At 32.0% G+C, this 15,462-nt stretch overlaps 1 protein-coding gene across 1 annotated transcript in view; it reads right to left on the bottom strand.

The window, feature by feature from the left end:
- The window catches only part of LOC109609933 (protein expanded-like), a 448,580-nt gene that overhangs the window by 117,116 nt on the left and 316,002 nt on the right, over positions 1-15,462 (bottom strand). Inside the window, exon 6 of the mRNA XM_025415034.1 lies at positions 13,878-13,957. Within this exon, the coding sequence (XP_025270819.1) occupies positions 13,878-13,957 (80 nt within the window). The remainder of the gene's footprint in view (positions 1-13,877; positions 13,958-15,462) is intronic.

Raw genomic sequence — 15,462 nt, 5'->3', positions numbered from 1 at the left:
ACAACAACATGAACAAAGCCTACAACAACATGAAGAAAATCTACACCAACATGAACAAAGCTTACAACAACACCAAGAAGATATTACAGATTTACAAGATAATGCTGTACAAGTGCAGATAAACATGCAAAACTTGTCTCAAATGCAAATAAAAGATCATGCTCAACTACAAGAAGTAACAAAAAGATTAGAATTTTTTGAAACATTACATCAGAAATCACAAGCAAGAAAATCTAATTTGGCAAAAGTAACACGAAAGAAAAATTTGTCTCCAATAGCACGGAAGTTATATGACAATAATATAAAACTACTAGCACAGAAGAGACGTATGAAAAGATATATAAACAGAATGAAACAACAAAACAAAGTTAAGAAAATAACATTGAGCAGAAAAGAATATAAAGACCAAGAAAATAAGACTCTAAAAGTACGAGAAAATTTTGTAAATATGATAATAAGAAATAATGATGTTGCACCACAGGTAATGTAATTTTTCATTTGTATACACTTTGTACATACATTTACATATTAACATTTGTACATACTTTTACATATTTGTATATATTTTTATTTGTTATAATTTTTGCATAGGCAAGATATTATACAATAGAAGATAAGATATTTTGCTTAGGCATTTATCGTAGATCCCGTTCTTGTTACAATTTTATATCCAAATTTCTATTATTTCCATCCTTTAATACTTTAAATACACAATTAAATCGCATTCCAATTGATACTGGATGTAACCACATTATTTTAAAATATCTAACATTAAGTGCTAGTAAGATGGATTTGAAAGATTTATATGTTGTACTTGCTTGGGACGAAATGGCTATTAAACCTGCACTTACATATGATGTTAAAAACGATAAAATCATTGGATTTGAAGATTGGGGAATGAGACGAACAAGAAAATTTGCAGATCATGCAATTTTATTTCATATAAGATGTTTAGCATCTGGACGGAAAATGCCTATTGGTTATGGCTTTTGTAATAGTACAACTTCGTCTATTCAACTTTCAAGATGTGTAAAAACATGGCTTACATTTCTGCAAAGGTGTGGTTTTAGGCCTAAAGCTACTGTTTGCGACCAGGGAGCAGCAAATATTGCGGCAATTAACTCGTTAATATTGGAAACACGTGCACAGCATTTCAGATATAATAGTAAGTATACATGCACACACACACACACACACACACACACATTTAACAACTATAATTTGTAATATTATTATTATGTAATACTAATTACTTATTATGTAATACTAAAATTAATTTTTTTTTAGAGTCGCCCAAAGAAAATATATTTTATGCAGGACAAGAATGTATTGTGCCTTTATATGACTATGTGCATCTTCAAAAAGGTGTGCGTAATAATCTTTTAGATAAAGATTTACTTTTAAATAAAGATGCAAAATTGTCAGAACGTAAAAGTCAATGTGCCTCTTGGGATCATATTAAAGAAGCTTATGAAATAGACCGAAAGTGTTTTCAACATCGACGAAAAATGAAAAAATTGACAGATAATCATATTTTTCCTCATTTAATTCCAAAAATGAAAGTTAAATTTGCAGTACAAATCTTGAGTCATACTGTAGCGGATTTTATAGACATATTACTTTCTTTAAATAAAGACGGTAAAATTATTTTTAATATTATTTTTAATATGTAAACGAGACATTAACTTTTTGTTAAAAAAAACAATATTACTAAAATATTTTATTATTACAGGTATCATACAAACAAGCAATGCAACAATGAATTTGTCTAAAAATGCTACAGTAACAAAAGAAGCTTTATATTTTTTTGATGATTTATTTGACTCTTTCAATGGAAATATTGGGCAAGGTCTTAGCAGTATCATCACACAAGATAGCAAACATTTAACATTTTGGCAAGAAGCATTATGTAAATTAAGGAATATGGAGTTTGTCGAGAAAAAAAGCTACAAATCTTTGAGAAGAAATAAGCCGAAGTGTTTGATTAACTGGAGACAAGCAATACAAGGCGCAAAATGTTTATGGAAAATGCTCCAAGAATATGGATTTACTACACTAAATTTGAAATATCTTAATCAAGATGCTGTAGAAAATTTCTTTAGTCAAATAAGAAATCACGGACATCAGAACAATAATCCTACACCATATTTATTTGGCACATCATTTAAAGCATTATTAACGTGCAATTTGACATCAAAGCACTCGATATCAGCAAATTGTAAGGAAGACAAAGAAGAATTTTCATCATTACTGAATTTGTTGCGCATTGAAGAAATTGAAAGTGAAAAAGATGATACAAAAGATGATACTGTGGAATGTGAAGAAACTGCCATTCCACATACAGATATAGATATAACACATCCACATACAGATATAGATATAACACATTCCTTGTATATAAACAAGGAAAACATAATTAATAATATTAAAAAGAAAATAAAAATAGATTGCGCTCAATGTATGGCTGAAATATTAGAAAAAGAAAATATAACACAAACACTGGAGCATATTATAGAGATAGCTGAAAAGCAATTTCCTGATATTTGTTATCAAATGGAAATAAAAAATAAACTTATTAAAATATTAACCAAAGAAGTAGAATTAGGCACATCATATTTTCATTGTACTGATATGCATAGTATTGTGCTTAAAACTCTTGCACATTATTTTATTTTAGAATGGTGCAATTTAATAAATAAAATTTTGCGAACAGAAATAAAAGATGATTTTAAGGATAATTATATGTATTTCCAAGCACATAGAATGTCTTTAAAATATTACAGAAAGAAGACAAAAGGTAAGACAAAAGTATCAATTCATAAATAACTATGCTCATTATATTATAGTATGTTTTATAATATAATTACTATGTATTTTATATGTTTATAATTACTATGTATTTTACTATGTTGCAGTGTTTCCTGAAACGAGTTTATAATATTTTTCATACTGCTACACAGCACACTTATGTATATAGATGTATATATTTTTATAATAAATTGTCATATTAGAAGTAAAACAACATTCTTCTTTTCTTCCTTATTACTTAGATTTAAAAAAATAAATAAATATTATATATATATATATATATATATATATATATATATGCACGTGATGCAGATGTTCTTTCTCACTCACTCGCACATTTACTTTCTCACTCATTTTGAGTACGTAGTTCTTCCACGAACTCTGTCATTTAGTGAGGGCGCTGCAAACATTGGTACAAAAAAAACTATGGAAGTTGATAGCCCCTGACCTGGACTCCTCGATGTATCCGGCTAGCTGCGGTGGTCTGCGTCCCCTGGGTCATCCGGTGGAGCGGAGAAGGCGGCAGAGGAGACAGTGCCGCTGGAACTGCCCAGGATGCTGAAGGCGAGGTGTAATGCCTTACCCGGATGTTCCAGGTGGCTAGCAGCTCTCTCGGTGGCCTGGTGAAGCGAGGTGGCTCCAGGTCGATGGGCTGCAGTGTCCAAGCAGCAGCAAGGTGAAAGACACTCTCCTCTCCGGCTCGGTAGCTGCTCCGTTCGACGGTCGAAATGGTCCGGGTGATCGGGGCGTCGACGCTGGTCGTGGAATGCGGCTCGGCTGGCGGCGAATGTTCTCGGAAGTTTATCTTCCGGTCTCAAAAGAGGAGTACTCAAGCTGATAACGTACATTGTTATTGACCCTACAGTTGCTTCGAGCTGAGACTCAAATTCGGCTTCTCATGGTCGGCTTTATATACGGGCCCTGCCGGATTTCACTTGCGCGAAGATCGGCGCCTGTATGCTCACGCTACCGCGCGTGTACTTGTATGCCTAGGTTGCCGTGCGGCCAGGCGCTCGGTGTTATACGCCGTGACGCTTATGTAGCGTAAGGCAGAACGCCACATTGTATTAAATGTATTTAAAATTATTATTTTTTCATATAACAGCTAAAATAGTAGGTTTATGAAAAAAATGCATATAACTTTTTTGTAGAGTTTTTCATTGGTTCAATGGCTCTCTTTATTTTCTGCTTAAAATTTTTTTTCTCAAATCAATATTTTTGGAAATAAAAAGCACTAAAATTGTAAAATTCTTGGTGGAGAAAGTAAGGACGGCCGCATAGGGCGAAACCCTCCAAAACCTCTGCTCCACAGTGGGTCGAAACATAGGAAAGAGCGGACTTGTAAAAATGATATAACAATTAAATATAACAACTAGATCGAAATAATTATGCACACACAATTATGAAGTGTATACCTAACCAATTTAAATAACTGTTGTATGCAGTATTGTACAATATTAAACAACAATTTTTAAAAATTTATATAAATACCGCGCCAATATTATTGGTAACCAATATATTACGCAAGAAGATTGCACGGTCTTGCGTGAAGACTTCCGTGAAGATATTCCGTAATTATATGCATTGACATCAATAATCTGAAGTACTTTGTTGATATCATTCATCTTAGAAGATTTTTCCTCAAAGATAACATGTGGAACAAGATAATATTTATTATATTATATTTATATTATATTTTATTTATATATATATTATATTTTATTATATTATATTTATTATATCTTATAAAGCTACACACATTTTACCAATCAACCATGGTGAACAACATTTCGTAATTTACAACAATATTATCACATTTTATGAATAATAGTTTTGTTGTTTCTTTTTGTATTCTTTCGCGTTTGTTCTTTTTTTTAATTTCTGAATTTTCATGAATGAATTCGACTTTTATCAGACAACATCGATAATATTAAGTTCATTGATTTTAATATAAAGTTGATGGATTTTCACACATCATGTCATTTATTAATTTAATAAGAACATAAATAGTTAATAGTATCATCCGCATCTGTTACATTTTTTTTTTAGATTTTCTCGAGGTGCCCTCTCTCTTTTTGCAATATATCTCTCAAGGTAGCATATAGAAGCAACTAAAACATATTATTTCATGAAGTAGAACACTCCTTTAATCAAATCTGACAAGTCAAAGTTTAAGATATTATAAGATTTTTTTTTAAAGTTATTTTATAATTTAGTTATCGGAATTTTCTTCGAAACATAATAAAATTGGTTATCAAACCTTAAATTATATTATTTTTTTATTCGGATATGGACTTTTTTCAAGTAAAAGAATAGTCCATTTGATGTATAAAAATTAGTATGTTAATATAGTAAGTAGAAAAAACTATACTGCCTTGAAAGTAGACAACTAAATTGATCGAAACACAGAATCATCAAACTCGTAATGTTCCAAGTGATTTTACGCACCAATTGTAACAATATATTTTAAAATGAGGATTATATACAATTTCTATAATATTTGAAGTAATCCAATTTGCAATTAAAAACTGGATATAAAAAAATTTTTGAGCTTATGTCCGCATTTTTACGTAGTTCGATCCACTGTGCGCCCCAGTAGGGCCCACGGGGGAGAAGAGAGAGCCCCGCCTGAAAGCGGGCGGAGGGCCCTCCTCCTTTCTTCCGGAAAAGGGTTCCAACGACGGCGGAGGAGGCCGCTCGGGCAGAGTCTCGTTGAAGAGAACTGCCTCTGAGCGGTCTCTCTCTGTCCAGCGTGGAGTGATGGTTGGGGAGGAGCCTGCGAAGCACGGTCCTCTGCTCCTGGAAACCTCGCCCCTTCCTACTGTGAAGAAGAAGAGGGACCGGAAGAGGCGATTCAGTACTTGTTAGTACTCAAATCGGCCCTTTCACTCCCCTTGGAGAGTAGATCGGGGAGAGAGCCAATAGACGGTCCATTGACTCTCTTCCCGATGAGATGGGGGGCCTTAAGTGGCCCGGGCCAGGCTCGACCTGGGGTTATGCGCGAGCAGGTACCCGAGGTCAATAGAATGGCGGAGGTAGTAAGGGGCTGCGGGACAGGAGTTGATATACCTGGCACTGCACTCCTTGAGAGGGACTAGCCTTCTCTCAAGGGCCGGGGAGTCTCCCAATGCGCCGAATGCATCGGAGGTGTGCGTAATGCATTTTCCTCTTTAAACAAAAAAAAGATAATCGAGGTCTCCTTCATCGACATATTTACCATAAAAGAAAGTCTATTATCTCTAATATCTTCATTTTTTAATTGATCACAAGCTATAAAGTCTTGATCATCATTTCGATTCAAAACAGAAAAAGCAAAAGGTAAAAGGAAAGGTAAAAGAAGATAAGGGAAAAGTGACTAAGAAGATAAGGAAAATGAGTAAAATTTAATAAGAAAAACATGGATAAATATTCCAAAAGAATAAAAAGAGAAAGCAAAAAAGAACAAAAAAAACAAGCATGATCGAAAGAAAAAGAGAAAAGGAGAGAGAGAGAGAAGAGGAAGGGAGGATTTATAACAACATTTATATGGGAATTATTATAATATAACTTTATTATCAAATCTTGTCAGTGAAAAAATAATAATAGATCAAGTTTCTAATAGACTTAATCAATAAAAACTTTAAGTTTAAATCACATACAATATACACATAAATCAAGCTATACAGAGTGATTCTGAACAACGTTTGTCTTTAAAATATCAAATTCTTGAATAAATTTTAAGACGATTTTTCCTCTTGCAAAATTTTGCCCGGAGCTTAGTTTTTAAACTATAAAGGGAAATAGTTCACTACTTATGGAATGAGTACAAGAGATAGGCAGGGATGGCGCGATATAGGCGATTACGTAGAGCGCTCGCTGCGATCAGCTGATTGGTATACGCGATAACTGTAGCAATAAGTTTGTATGTGTGAGTGTGTGCGTATACATTCTCACTTGATACTAGGCGCGCGGCGAAGCGGTGGACGGGACATTTACCAAAAACCATTGAAATATATACCATACTGGAAGGCGCACAGGCTACCCCCTCCATTCGTCAAAACGGTCAGACAAGGCAGTGACTCGGTACTGGATTTCTCTTTCTATCTCGTCTACTCTCTTAGCTGAAAACATTCGCCTTGCGCACACATATATACATATAGGACAATTTATACATACATGTTATATATTAACAATTTTTATTAAACAATATACATTGTTTTTATTAAATAATTTTATAATGTAAAAATAAATTTTAACATATAAATTTTACAATTATCCAACAATTTCATTTTAAAGCATAAAATTTTCTTTTTATGAAGGCGAATGTTTGTAGAACTAATAGTAGCTGTGAACACGTGACCGAGACTGTTGGTTAGATAGAGAGATCCGGGTCCGAACAGCTATCTCCATCTAACCGGTCGAGAACAAAGGCGTGCTCATTCCAGTATGGTATATATTTCAATGCCAAAAACGTAATGCTGAAGTGCCGCGCGCCGCCATTATGTTTTGGAGCATCGTATGTCGGGCAGACAGGTAGATAATTAATTAGATTAAAAGAACATCAATCGAATATTAACAAATCGTAAGATTTTCTAACAGTAGTGTCAATGTAGAGACTTTTGAGTCATAATTTCAACTGGGAAGGTACAACAATATTGGATCAAGAACCTTCTTACAAAAAAGAATTATGTCTGAGATGTTGCACATTTGCTAACAAAAGAACAGCTTGAACATTCAGAACGACATGGCATTACTCGATGATTCTTATCTTCCTATCATCAATAAATGTCTCTCTCTTTGAAAGCTTCTCGCTCTCCTGCTATCTTCTTCCTAAACTCACATCATCTTCCCCCCCCCCTCTTCCTCTCCTTTCTTTCTTTTGCTTCCTTCTTTTCCACTTCCAGTCATGTCTCGGCCCTCCTATCACACTCCTTCACCTTTTACATTTAGTTTTTTCTCTCTGATCTTTGCTTATTATGCTTGTACGTATTTTTACTGTGATTTGTACTTGCTTTTCCATCTCTCAATTTTTTCTTTTAATAATTATTTCTAGCGATTACTTTTTAAATTTTAAATTGTAAGACGATCTGTGTTTCTTTCTTTTTTATGAATGTATAGACATAAAGCATTGTCTTTCTTTTTTGTAAATGTATACCAGACATAAAGCATTGTCTTGATTGTGCTTGCTCTTTTTATGTTTTCTTTTTATAGGCTTCCACCTCGTTATCTATTAATTTAAATCATTTTCTTCGACGCGGCTTGAGAGATTGGATTTTAGAGGGACTTCTGTTTCATATCACCTAACCTATTTCATATCATCGGGACTATAATTTTTATCACTACGACTTATTACGTTAACAGCTTTTATTTTTATTTTTTGGACGGTTTCAACGATTAAGACAAATCATATTCTCTCTTCGATTTCTCATGTTGTGTTGACGATTTTCGATAGTGAGGTGAGCTGCGCTGTCTTTCCAGCATTTTATAGTCGTACACTTTTAATGTTTCATTAATTTTTTACACATGCGTTTCCGCTTTTTGACTGCTTCCGTTTTCGATTATTGTTCTTGCGTATTTAAAATTTTCAACCGTTCTATATGCGTATCTAACTTTTCCGTTATAGACTATTGCGCTCGCCTCTGTAATTTTTTTTTGGTAGATGATAAGACTAATAAAAATATTGCGCATGCAATATAATATCATACATTAATAATTTAATTAATAATTTAAACTAAAATCGTTTTGTAAAGTTAGAACAGTGTCGCATTATATTGTGTGGATGGATTAAATTGAGTAGAAAAGTCTTTTATCATTTTATGATTTTGAGTAAAAATGGACTCTTTTTTCGTCGCGCTTCGATCCAAAACGTTTGCTTTTTGTTATTGTAATATAAATTTTTTTAATAAACTAATATTGAAAAAGGAAAGAATATTGTTGCTTCTCTTCGCTCCAACTACCGCGCGTTGGTTCTTATGGTTGGCCATTTTCTTTTTAATTTTTTGATTACTTGAACCAAATCTCTAATTATTAAATAAATAAATCGTTACAAATCTTAATAAAAATTATTTAAAAATATAGAAAAAATAGAAGTCGGTTGCTAAATTAAATTAAAAGTCAAATATTTAGAAAAAATTATATGAAAGATCATAAGAAAATTATCCGTGTTGACAAGAAAATTTGAAATCGTAAGAGCAATAGATGCGAACAGATGTACAAATAAAATTTTTTTGAAGACTATCAAGGATTGTTAAAATAATAAAATTAAAATTATTGATTATTAATCTTTAAATACAGTAAAATAATTGCGGATTCTTTAGTAGAACTAATAACGATTGGTAAGATGGCGAGAATCTCATGCAATTATGTCCTTAAAGCAAAATTGTCTAATATATCATTCAAGCATAATACCAGTAGGAATTTTATATGAGACCATTTTTAAGTACATTCCAGACAAGAACAAATATCTATATTATATTTTTTTGATCCACAAACAGAACAGAAAAAGAGTTACGCACAGACAAAAAGTGCTAAAATTAATGAATTAATAAAATTATTCCTTCTATTTTTAAACTTCCGAAAACGACCCACGCTCGATTGTCACGAATTTTTGTAGAAACACTGTAAATGATGTTTAATGAATGTCTAAGAGGATTTTTACCGATACAAATATTTAATGCTAAAAATATTTGGTAATTATTTATTTATACTGACTACTTCCCGATTTCAATAATTCTCAAATATGTTATCAAAATCATTACTCTGAGTAATGGTATAAAGATTTTAGTCGACGGTTGTTTATTAAAAAGTTATAAACAAAAATGTCTAATGAAAAATATGTAATTTTATGACACCGTGTACAAACTATGTTGTCGTTTGACATTGTTTACCTTTCTTATATTGAAATCAGATAGTAGAACAATGATAGGCTTCTATGTTTTTGATATTTCTTATGACTTTGAAAATATTTAAGAAAAGGTGAGTTAGTACAAGACAGATTGTTGTACACTTAACATGAAGTTCTACAAGTTTCTCGCTTTAACAACAAAATATGATAACTTACTTAACTATTTGTGTGCGAAAAATGTTACATTTGAAACTATCTATATAAAGTAAAGTGTATCTCGCATCACAAACACGGATTGGGCAAGGTTATATCTTCTGAAAGTGGAGCCCCCTGCAAGGGGAGTGAAACACGCTGTCCACGCATGTACTTTCCAAGATGAAGCAAAGTTCATTTAATCAAGATTAAGTGAACTTTGCTTCATCTCTCTATTAAGAGTAAATTTTGCTTCATTTTAAGTACGTAGGTACAATATATTCCGTCCCCCTGCGGGAGGCTCCACTTTCAGAAGATTTAACCTAACCCAACCTGTGTTTGTGATGCGGGATACACTTCACTTTGTAGAAAGTTACAAATCTATGTGAAATTATGCAACAATTGACTTTTCTTTCGATAAATATGTTAATGAACTTATGAAACTTCTTTTGTTTATATCTTTTAATAACCAATGACCGCCGACTAAAATCTTCACAACATTACTTAGAGTGATGATCTTAATAACATATATCTCGCTTCGTGTGGAAAAGTATATGCGTGGACCTAATGGCTTCTGCCCCTCGCAGGGGGACACCACTATCAAAAAACTAGACACATAGGTTCAAGTTGCACCTCGCTTCGCGTGGAAAATTGCAAACCCATGTGGAACTTCGCTTAGGGTAAAAAAGTCTATGCATGAACACATTGGGTTCCGCCCCTTCCTGCGGAGGGCTCCACTATTAAGAAATTAGACACAGATTCGGGTTGCATCTTGCTTCGCGTGGAAAGTTGCAAACCTATGTAGAACCTCGCTTCGCGTGGAAAAATGTATACGTGGACATTGAATTCCGCCCCCCTTATTTAAATGTTGTTAGCAAAAGTCGGTAAAAATCCGTTTAAGGACATTTATTTGACATCATTTTGTGTCTGTTCAGAACAGTGTTTGTTCGAAAAACATAAAAATCATCCCGGATTAAAATTCTCATAAATTTCCAAATAATAATTAATATTCGCTAATTTGAGAATTTAAATTTAACAGGCATCAAGAATCTTCTCGAGCTTTCGATCCATCAGAAAAACTCGACCGTTCCCGTTATCTCTCATTTTTTCATTGCCTAAAAGAAACGCTCATAAACGTTTATAATAACATTGTCAACCGTCGACAAAATCAGCGTAGCGTACGGCATGCGTGCCCATACATCACGATCAGCTGATTGCCAATCAGCTGATCGAAAAAGATTGCGTGCATGACAATCAAAGAACTTTCAGACCTTATCGGCGGCCAATTATACGCGGCGCCCTGAGGTCACCGCTAAATTACAAAACTTATTGGCCTACGTCGCCAAGAGCCCTAAAATCTGCTCGCTATAAAACGGACACGTGAGCACTTTGCAATTCGTACTTGGCATTTAGCATTCGCAGAATTTTCCGCAAGTAAAACCGCTCTTAGTCTAACCAACTATTGCTTCTCATTTAACAATGATTTCGTACAAAATTCTCTGACATTATGTATGATGAACACTAGACAATTCTACTCTAAGAATATAACTACATGAAATTGTCACCATCTTGTCAACTATCTATTGGCTAAGGAATCCATATTTATCTTATTACGCTTAAGTATTGGTAATCATTAATTTTAATTTTATTATTTTAACAATTAAGCGTCTTTAAAAAAAATTTTATTTGTACATCTCTGTTGACCGTTCTTATGATTTCAAGTATTTTGTCAATACGAAGAATTTTCATGACTTTTTCTAAGCGTTTGATCTTTAATTTATATTCGCGACAAACTTCTGTTTACATTTTTATTAAAGTTTGTAACGATTTATTGACTATCTATTGGCTAAAGAATCCATATTTATCTTATTACGCTTAAATATTGGTAATCATTAATTTTAATTTTATTATTTTAACAATTAAGCGTCTTTAAAAAAATTTTATTTGTACATCTCTGTTGACCGTTCTTATGATTTCAAGTATTTTGTCAACACGAAGAATTTTCATGACTTTTTCTAAGCGTTTGATCTTTAATTTATATTCGCGACCAACTTCTGTTTACATTTTTATTAAAGTTTGTAACGATTTATTTATTATTTATATATTCATATATTATTTATATATTGCTCACTGAAAAGAATCCCAAAGTGAGAATTGAAATGTTTGGTTTCATATTGGTATAATGTAATGTTATCTACAGTGATGGGAAAAAGTTCCGGGACGGCTGGAATTTGAAAAATACGCATCACAGAGGAAAATGACCTAGACAAAAGTTGTAGGATTTTTCCCGGGCAATCTGACCTTAGATTTAACCTTGGATAGTCATTTGAAGGTCACATAAAGATTACCTTCAATTTCTTAAATGGAACTCCCTATTTTTCATTGCATATTCTTGTAGCTTATCTCGAGAGCTTTCCAAAACACTATAATTAAGTACCTTTTTATTAAGTACTTTTCGAGTTATGAGGCTTGAAATAATTTCTTAATTTTACATAAACCATAAAATATCTAGTAAACCATTCATTTTTCGATTATCTTACCTTCATACTTTTATGTACAAAATAATGAGAGGAATCAATTGGTGTAAAGAAAACACATAGTTGTTTCTAAGAAAAAATATGTAATTTGCAATTAATTATTATACTTAACAATTCCATATTTTTTCTTAAAAACAACTGTATGTTTTCTTTACACCAATTGATTCCTCTCATTATTTTGTACATAAAAGTATGAAGGTAAGATAATCGAAAAATGAATGGTTTACTAGATATTTTATGGTTTATGTAAAATTAAGAAATTATTTCAAGCCTTATAACTCAAAAAGTACTTAATAAAAAGGTACTTAATTATAGTATTTTGGAAAGCTCTCGAGATAAGCTACAAGAATATGCAATGAAAAATAGAAAGTTCCATTTAAGAAATTGAAGGTAATCTTTATGTGACCTTCAAATGACTATCCAAGGTCAAATCTAAGGTCACCGTCGGATTGCCCGGGAAAAATCCTACAACTTTTGTCTAGGTCATTTTCCTCTGTGATGCGTATTTTTCAAATTATCCAGCCGTCCCGGAACTTTTTCCCATCACTGTATATATTTAATACATATTCACACGCATTTATATCTGCTATTTGACTAATATTTTTGTGTTTATATTATAATTTTAGATTTATATCTTTGTGTCTCATTTCGATATTAATTGAAAGATAAATTATTGATTACATACGCGCGTTTTGTTTTCAATATTTTTCTTATTTTATCCTAATACTTTATTAAGTATATTTTATTAAAAATAAAAAAAATAGATATTTAATTAAACATGTGGGGAAGAGACGGAGTACTCCTTTTACATTTCTATTCTAAAAAAATTTTTAATCCATTTTGTATATTAAAATTATATTTAGGTTAATTTTTTTCAGAGTAAATGTACAAAGGGAAAAAAACTTTTCTCCTCAATTAAATGTTTGTTTATATACAAGGTGTTCTAGCACATGCCAAAAGAAAACCATAAGTAAACTCACTAAACTGAACTAAAAAGTTATGTACTATTTTGCAAGTAACCACATCAAATTTCGAAATATTAATTTAAAAAGATTAGCCAATTCACGTGAGTGAAAGTACACAACGAAAAAGAACGTTCACTGTAACTTGATACCAAATGCGCGGGGAAACGGCAAGTGGGGCGCTCTTCAAATCATGATAACAGCGCGCAACATTTCAACGTTACGTTGGTGAACCTCCAGTAAGTCCACCGCTTTAATGTAAAAATTTAGCTCTATTTTCCTTTCTTGTATTTTTTTGTGTTTCCCCGACGGAATCTTATAATGCATAATGTCGCTATATTCAGAGAAAAGGAATCTACTTCACGATTAAGAATTCGGACATTTAAAATATTTATTACTCCGATTTTTACAATCAAATTAAAATTATATCTTTTCTATTCTTCCTTTAAAAATACCTGCATTTATTGATTAGTTGAGATGTGAAGATTCAATTTCTATTATATTTCAAAAATTTAAAGAGATGTCTATTTTTTACATAAAATGTTCATATCTTACCTTAAGAGTAATGGTGTATCAATATAAAACCGAACTCGAAAATATAGCACAAAAGCTGGTCTTCCGCTGCTGTCTAAACCCTGAAAATAATATGTATATATTAAATATTAGAAAATAATTAACAGTAAATTTAATAATGACAAATATTTCATATTATTCTGATAATGGCTATTATACTATTACAAATATATTATTATATAATTATATCATTATAATTATATAATTATACCAGAAATATATATACTGTTGGAAATATACAGGGTGTTCCAAAAGTCCGGGACTGGTCGAATACTTCATAAACTAGGCACTTTAAAAAGAAATGTTTCAGATAAAAGTTGTATGGTTTGAAGGGGGCCATCAGATAGTGGCAATGATTTGATATGGAAGAGTCATTTGAAAGTCAAAGTGAAGATCACCGTCAATTTCTTAAATGGAACTACTTTTTATTAAATAATTTTATTAAATATTCTGGTAGCTCACGTCGACAGCTTTCCAAAATACTATAATTAAATTAGTTTTCATTAAGTATTTTCCGAATTATGAGGCTTGAAATTATTTCTTAATTTTACATAAACCGTAAAATATCTTGTAAAATATTCATTTTTCGATTATCTTACCTTAATACTCTTATGTACAAAATAATGAGAGGAATTAATTGGTGTAAAACACATAGTTGTTTTAAAAAAAAAATGTAATTGTTAATTGCAAATTACATATTTTTTTCTTAAAAACAACTATGTTTTTCTTTACAAGAATTGATTCCTCTCATTATTTTGTACATAAAAGTAATAAAGTAAGATAATCGAAAAATGAATATTTTACAAGATATTTTACGGTTTATGTAAAATTAAGAAATGATTTCAAGCCTCATAATTCGGAAAATACTTAATGAAAACTAATTTAATTATAGTATTTTGGAAAGCTCTCGACGTGAGCTACCAGAATATTTAATAAAAAATAGTTACATTTAAGAAATTGATGGTGATCTTCACTTTGACTTTTAAATGACTTTCCCATATCAAATCATTGCCACTATCTGATGGCCCCCTTCAAGCCATACAACTTTTGTCTGAAACATTTCTTTCTAAGTGCATAGTTTATGAAATATTCGACCGGTCCGGGACTTTTGAGACACCCTCTATATAATTATAAACTCTCTAAATTTTTCCAAGTGAAAACTTGACTCTTTATTCGAGTGAATGCACTATCAACTCTTAACAGAGTGACTTTACACTTCTTTTCATTCGAAACAAGTGAAATCTGTGACTCGAACTCCACGAGTGAAAATATCCTTAATTATTCACTCGAAGTGTTGGAGTGAATTTTAGCACTCTGGCTCCGAGTAACTCGAATCGAGTAAAAATCCACTTGAACGGAGTGACTCAGTCGAATAGCCGCGCAAGAGACGTGACGTGTTATACTACGTGAGTCATCATCACGTTCTGAAAAAAATACAGAACAATATTTATAGAAGTACATAGGCAGAATATTGTTCGTAAAATTTATAACAATTTTTTTCTTTCATATGAAGTTCACTTTATAACAATTGTGGGCGAGTAGTTATATTACATTCAGTACATGCGCA

Source organism: Camponotus floridanus, unplaced genomic scaffold (assembly GCF_003227725.1).
Source record: "Camponotus floridanus strain SB8 unplaced genomic scaffold, Cflo_v7.5 scaffold94, whole genome shotgun sequence".
Lineage (NCBI taxonomy): Eukaryota > Metazoa > Arthropoda > Insecta > Hymenoptera > Formicidae > Camponotus > Camponotus floridanus.
This window is presented reverse-complemented; position numbering and strand designations above follow the sequence as displayed.